The sequence below is a fragment of the Dendrobium catenatum genome, unplaced genomic scaffold (genome assembly GCF_001605985.2).
Source record: "Dendrobium catenatum unplaced genomic scaffold, ASM160598v2 fragScaff_scaffold_847, whole genome shotgun sequence".
NCBI classification, from domain to species: Eukaryota; Viridiplantae; Streptophyta; class Magnoliopsida; order Asparagales; family Orchidaceae; genus Dendrobium; species Dendrobium catenatum.
Genome location: NW_021319309.1, coordinates 6,118,384 through 6,125,998, shown reverse-complemented (window position 1 = coordinate 6,125,998; position 7,615 = coordinate 6,118,384). Strand labels below are relative to the sequence as shown.

The following is a 7,615-nucleotide window of genomic DNA, read 5'->3' as shown; positions in this document are numbered from 1 at the left end:
CGCGGCAGCGCGAGCGCGAGCTCGAGCGCTGGGCAGCGGGCAGGGGGCGGGGGCAGCGGGCAGAGGGCGGGATTTCGAAATTTTTTGAATTAAACGGGTTGGCGGGTTGACCCGGCAACCCGCCGGGTCAACCCGAACCCGACCCGTTTTTGAAACGGGTCGATTTCTGGAACCCGAACCCGACCCGTTTTGAAATCGGGTCGGGTTCAACCCGGCGGGTCCGGGTCGGGTTTTCGTGTCGTGTCAAATATTGACACCCCTAGTATAGGCAACGCAAGAGGGAGGCTGTAGCTTCTAATAGGAGCAATTATTATGTCCGGTCAACCGAACGCGTTCAGAAGCCAATAATCACACGCCACGTTACCAAACACTTGGTATTGCTCGGTATACATTCGGACCGTTCGGTTTTTGACAGGACGTAATAACTTCTCTTCTAATAGAGGCACCAATGACGGCGACTCAGCAACTAGAAGCCATTTAGGCCAAGGCCAAATGGTTGACCAAATGGCCGGCCAGGACTAACTGCTAATGAAGGATGGTCGTAGGGTGATTTTAATGGTGGATCGATTGGACTCGCTAGTACGTATGATCTGATTTTAATTCTTTATAAATTTGAGATCAATCCATAACTTTTAACAATGCATAAGAGGGTCTTTACCGGTAATTAAAGAAGGTATTATTATTGTGCAATTTGAACCATATGAGTCATCTCCTATGATGATATTTGAATTATATGAGAAGTCTTCTATGATAGTAGAAGTTTAGAGATGTCAAAGTTAACATATAATGGATGATGAAAGTCAAGTGTTAGTTAACAAATATTGAATATTATTTGATAGAGGATATTAATAGTCATGCAATGATAAGCGCTCAGCTCAATCATTTTCCAAATAGAATGGGAGATATGGTAGAAAAACCTCAAATATTTGTTCACAATAGATGATGAGATCACAATGATTGGTGCAATCCTAATGTTGGTGGTTATCAGACATTTAAGGCAAACTTTCTATGCTAACCCTCTAGATCACTTGATCTTCTCTTATATTTGGTGAATGACTTTTCAGGCCCTCTAATGATCATCTATAGTTAATGCCCATCAAACTTTTTTAAAATTACTTAGTTTCCCATCATGTTAGGAAGTCAACATACTAGCTAGCCACCCCAACACAAATGTTTGACAGTTACCAAAAATTCTAATGCAAACATATGCTTATTTATTATCTTTTTGATCGACTTATAAACTTTCTCCTAATGTCTATCACTCTTTACCAACTTTCACATCTTCAGACTCCTCTTATTGCTATCATGAAATATATCTCCTACTTAACTCTATACTATAATATTAAAGCATTATTTAATTTTAGGAAAGGAATACCTTTAGCTAATATTTGAACAACACTAACATAGCTATTTCAACTACTTTAGCGTCATGCTCTTCAAGTTTTTTACATAAAACTTTTTTATCTCCAATATGTTGATTTCAATATAATTATGTGTATGTGATATTTTCTTACAATCATAAAATATTAAATTATCCCTATCATAATTAATAAATATTCTAGCCTGCAATATTTTAAATTAATAAAATATTTAAATAAGTTCCTATCTTTAAAAAAAAGCCAAAAGAATCTCTAACATTCTAATCGATCCGTTTTAATGAAGTAACCAATAGTTTATCACGTCAAGCAACTCATATAATTTTATTTATTTGTTTAATCTTAAAATTCACCCAATTAGTCGTCGACAATGACGCTCATTTGTAATATTTTTGAATGTGAAGGGTCCCTTCACGTTTCAATATTTAATTTATAATTAATTAAATATTTCCTTAAGAAAATAAAATAAAGGGACGTATAATTAATACAATGAAGAAAATCGGGTTTGAATGTAGACGCATTGTTGTATTGAATTAAATTAAAGTTTTATTATTACCGTTTAATTGATTTATTTTTTTGTTTGACATTTTCATAGCTGGAACTAAGTGGCGCCATAAAATAAGTCTAAATGTAATTTGTTTTTGAATGAGAATATAAATTGCTGAAAAATTAGAAGAAAGAAATCAAAGTTTTAAAGAATTTAAACCAAAATAATAGAAATTAGCTTGAGTTATTTTGGGAGATTTACATATGTATTTTCCTCACTTACATTTCACATCTAACTGCCCAGTCATCAAGCCTGCCCCCACTGGTCCTGTCCCCCTTAATTGCATTTGGTCTGGTTCTTAATTAACTGTCACCCTTATACATTCTCCTGAAGCTCTCAACAATAATAAACTGAGGAAATTGCACGGGATCCACTGACAAAGCAATGATAAGATCCAGTACATGAGCTTGCTAGTAAGAGTGTAGGGGTGTCAATATTTGACACGATCTAAAATCCGACTCAAATTCGACTTGAAAATTTTGGGTTATGGTCAAATCGGACCCGAAACGGGTCAGGTTCGGACTCAGCAAATTAACCCGTTTCAAAATTAGGGTTGGATTCAGGTTGACCCAATAACCCAAAATTGACCTGTTTTTTTACCCGAAAACCCGTTTATGACCCCGAAACCTGAGATTGATCTGTTTTTTAACTGCTTTTGACTCAAAATCAAAAATTAACCCATTTTTTGACCCAAAAATTGCTAATTTTTTGTCTGTCTCGTGTCATTCAGGTCGTGTCGGGTTGACCTAGACCCGAAGCGGGTCGGATTTGAGTCGGAAAAATCGACCCGTTTGCAAAAACGGGTCGGGTTCGAGTTTACCGAATAGTATCGGGTCAATTTCGGATTCGACCCGAATCCATCCCGTGACCCAAAATTCACACCCCTAGAAAAGGGGCTACAACAATATCCAGTCAATCTATTAATAGTGTTAACTAGGAGAAATTATTATTTGTGGAGATCAGACACATAATCATTCAGTTTGTCTCTATGAACAGTAACTGAGCTTTTACTGTTCACCACTGTATTTTTACTGTTCACAGAGACAAAATTGGACGTTATCTCTATCCAGTCTCCGCACCTAATAATCTCTCGTTAACTAAGGTGTAGACGATGTAAATAGTGAAGTTTAAATGTGAAAATAGATAAATGAGGATGTTTGAGTGGTATGTATGTAAATACCGGCCTATTATTATTTTTTTAATGACATGGTTTATAAATTTTAGTATCTGCATTCTAATTTTTTATTCTAAGATAAATTATATCAAAATATTATGATTTTTCTTTTCATTCAATTGGGTTTTAAGATTCCCAAGTTCTTTCCCTTTTCATACAAGCCAGGAGTTCCCTACAATGGCATTGGCTGAGATGTTTCTTTCAACGAGTCGCTACCCTACTTTTAATTAAATTGACGTATACGTCTTGCACTCTTGATAGTTGATATGCAGCAAAAGTCTAAATTCAACTTGTCAGTTTTCTCCCAAGCAAATATCTCCTACAAAGAGAACAAATCAATTCACCGAAAATACTTGGTTTTATTTGGCAAAATATCTTGAGCTGTTTAACTTAACAAAAAAATGTTCATCATCTAATTTGTGTTAGTGCCGTATGAAATTTTACTGTGTTGATCAATTTATACTGTTGTGTCGGACCTCAACTCAATTTCTCGTGTTCTCTGGGGAGTGTAGGGGGTTTACCTGCGGCTTAGGTTCTGGTGCTTTGCAATTGAAAATTTTTTTGTTCGTACAACGCCATGGCGCTATGTACCCGAGCTCCCTGACACTGTGTTCCCGACAATGGTACAATAACATTGTTGAACCCTCCACAATTCGAAAATGTCTTGATATGGCAATGAGTCCTTTGAAATGATGTAAGTTGTTCAAGGGTCCTAAGAATCAAGTGGAAAGCACACTTCTAGCAAAATCGTTCATATCTTATTTGTCTATGCTCTTCTTAATCTTCACTCTCTCCATCTTTTTACTCTGCATTCTATTAAAATTTTATGAGTCTTGCTAGTAAGATTCAGATAATGCCACAAACATAGATGGATCGTAGTCTGCTGACGGTGGTTAGAGGGCACAGTCGGACGACAGAGTTCAAGGAAAATGTTATCGAGCGACAGAAATTGGATGGACCGTTACTAGGTAGAGATGAAGAGATTAAAAATAATTAAGGTCTTTAGTCAAATTTGCACAAGCATTCCCAACAATAAAATACTAGTTTCTCTATTCCAACTCTTTAGTCAAAAGTTGAATTCTAGGCATTAACTGACATACGAGAAGAATTTTTTAAGTTCTGTAAAATTCAATTAAGGGTAACTTAACTGTATTGTCTTTCTTCTCGATAAAATTGATTAAAAACACCAAATTCATAATATTTTCATATAAACTAAAATAAAAAAGAGTGTGATATATTAATAATTAATTAAAATTTATATTTAATTGATTATAAATTATATTTAATAAATTTGAAATATTTAGATGAACGAGCGGTTCCTGATATGGCCGTTCTCAGGATCTGGTGAGCGATAACAATCAGCGAGTAGTGAAGACTGAACCAATGTAATGGCAGCAAAGCAAATCATGACTGTGGGTCCACCTATCCAACCTAGGTGGCCCACACTCCACGCAAGAGAAAGAACACCTGACCCGATCACCGCTGTTATTATGTGGGCGCAAGCACTCCATAGAGTCCCTGTTAATAATTACAAAACAGGAAATTTAAAACCTTTTATTTTTATTTTTCGCTTAAATTTGCAAAGAAATTCAAAGCTAATTTTGTTATTTAAGATTATTTAAAAGTTTTAAAATTAAAATTGATTAATGTGAAACTTCTTATATTCTTTTACGCCATATCTAAAATTATGAATAATTATTTTTTTTTAAAACATGCTCACCGCATCATAACAAAGCTTTTTTTTTACATTAAAATTTCATCTGAGATAATTTTTATTATTTTACTTTTTAGGCCGTAATTCCTGTTTTTAAAATTTCATTTGTGGTAATTTTTTATAATTTTACTTTTTCAGCCGCAATCCTTATTTTTATTTCTTTGCTACTTTTAATAATTTTTTTACCTAAAAAAATGCTTTCTACAGCAATTTAAAAAAATCACTTTCTCTGCAACAATTTTGACTATGGGTGTCAATTCGGGTTAGCGGGTCGGGTTCGGGTCGAATCCGGAACTGACCCGACACTGTTCGAGTCAACCCGAACCCTACCCGTTTTTAAAAACGGGTCATGTTTCCAGACCCGATTCGGGTCCGGGTCAACCCGACACGAATGACCCGAAGTTGACCTAAAATTGCTAATTTTCGAGTAAAAAATCTGGTCAATATTCGATTTTCTGGTCAAAATCGGGTCAATCTCGGGTTTTCGGGTCAAATATGAGTTTTCGGATCAATTTCGGGTTGCTGGATCAACCCGAAACCGACCCGATTTTTAAAACGGGTTGATTTGTTCAACCCGAACACGACCCGTTTCGGGTTCGGGTTGACCCGAGCCCGGATTTTTACTATTTTTTTAAAATAATTTTTATTCAAATCATGAAAAAAATAGTGGCTAAAATCTATCTCAAATAAAATTTTTATAAAAAATTGCAGCCATCTCAAACGGGTTCTAAAACGCAGCTTATTTTCTGCAGCTTATTGCAATTAAGCTAGAGTTGGATTTGATCGAATAACTAAGGTGATATTTATTTGTATAAACAGATCATTGTGGCCTACAGAATCTGGCAAATTCGTTTGAAAAAAGGAGAAATTCTCTTTCAAAGGCGAAGAAGAAGGCAGCTGAAGGGATTTAAAAACTGGCTTTGCTTTCGTTTTCATTCAAGGCTTACTTGTTGATGAATCAGAAAAATTAAAAGAATGTTCAGATCTTAAAAATCAAAATGGAACTTAAAAATGGAGAACAGTACGATGAAAAGAAGAAAAAATAAGAAATTTTCTGAACCAAAAGTCTGATTAAGAAGAGAGAAGAGAATAGAAACAATCTATGATCATAGTAGTTATTCATTCCATTTCAAAAAGAAAAAAAAAAAAGAATTCTTGATGAGGAAAAACAAAAGAATTCAGATTGGAGTAGGTGGATGAGATGTACCCGTTCTCTCTGTGTGCGCTTCAGAATCATCTGATAGCTTTGGAAGATTGGCAACCAGAGGAAAGCTTTCAGCTTCATCTCCTTCCTTCCAAAACCCCATGGCTGCTGCCTTCTTCTGACAAACAGAGGATGCTTATGAGAAGGGCTTTCTGAATTTATTATTGCTCTTCTGTGGTTTAACTCTGTTGTCATGGAGAAAAAGATTGATGGTTTCTTGTGGGATTTTTAACAAGTAGGTCAACTAGGTAAAATTGAATAATATGGCATAAACAGGTATTTAGGTAGTCGTGCACCACCTTTTAGCCCGTGTAATGTGAGATTAGCATATGAGATACTTGCATTGATTTTGACCTGCGGAATAGGGATAGGAGATTAGGGAGAAGAAAAAAAAGAGAAGAGATGGAGTAAAAAAAGGAGAGAAACGCTATGGAAAAGTATTTTGATGGTGGAAGTTTTTCTTTTTGACTCTATGGCACTTGCACTAGAGTTATTTAAGTTCTGTCCTACTCACTTCCTTCAATGGATTAATTATTCTATGCAGACATCGTTAGTCATCTGGAGATCAATCATAATGTGCCACGTCGCCCCTTCGCTTGGTACCGCCGCTCGGTACCGCTGATGTGATGCATTCTGGCTGGCCTCCAAAAGATGTTCTGCGTCCGGCCTATACAAAATAATTTCTCTCCTTCACTATATAGGATTTGCAGCAACAACAAAAATAACAACATCAAGCCTTTATCCTACTATATGGGGTCGGATACATGAATCTATGATGTACAAGATTTGCCAGAGGATAAAAAGATCAACAATCATTAGTGCTTAGTTTGATATAAAGACAAATAAATGTTATGAGCTTATATAAGGATTATTGTCTATTGCTTTTTATGATTAATTTTGTAAGTTTATTCATGATGCATGTGATACATCATTTGAAAATCTAATTATGAGACAAGAATTTCAAGGTACTATTTGGATGTTTGAAATTTTCAAAATTACGATTGAGATCATCTGGACTCTGATTTTAACAAATTTATAGTCGAATTGGATATCTTGATGAAACGAACTCATGGACACCAAAATCAACCTAACCAGAGTTTGTAAGTTTCCATCTAAGAGTATGTAAGTTCAAATAAACTCAAATCAAGCACGTAAAGCACAGTGCGAAATATTTGAATATTAATTAGATAACCAAATGATCTATTAATATATAGTGCTTATAAGATGTATATGTGAGGCATATTTGATTGAAGAAATACCTTCATTTTACTTCTATATATATCGAACATGATATTAGCTTAAGTGGACAAATAATAGAGGTGAAGTCCAAGATGATGCATAGGGCTTCTCAATTTTAATCTTCATAGTAACCCTTCACATTACAAAGAGTGATCTTGATTTTTAACATTACTAGAATAAGGGGCCGCTAGAATTATATGCTTTTTAATTATGAGCATGCCACGCATTTATTAAAGTTATTTGAATTGACAATCTTTGATAAGATATTTAGAATTCTCAAAAATAAAAATTTTATGTAGTTGATTTGTCGCCTAAAAAATCTATTTAATTAAGTACCAATTTCAATACATTTTAGAATTAT

At 34.9% G+C, this 7,615-nt stretch overlaps 1 protein-coding gene across 1 annotated transcript in view; it reads right to left on the bottom strand.

The window, feature by feature from the left end:
• Nucleotides 1-6,236, bottom strand: part of LOC110111512 (probable amino acid permease 7) — a 16,213-nt gene extending 9,977 nt beyond the window's left edge. The window contains exon 1 of the mRNA XM_028696859.1: nt 6,019-6,236. Within this exon, the coding sequence (XP_028552692.1) occupies nt 6,019-6,118 (100 nt within the window). The 5' untranslated portion in view covers nt 6,119-6,236. The remainder of the gene's footprint in view (nt 1-6,018) is intronic.
• Between the last annotated feature and the right edge of the window lie 1,379 nt (nt 6,237-7,615).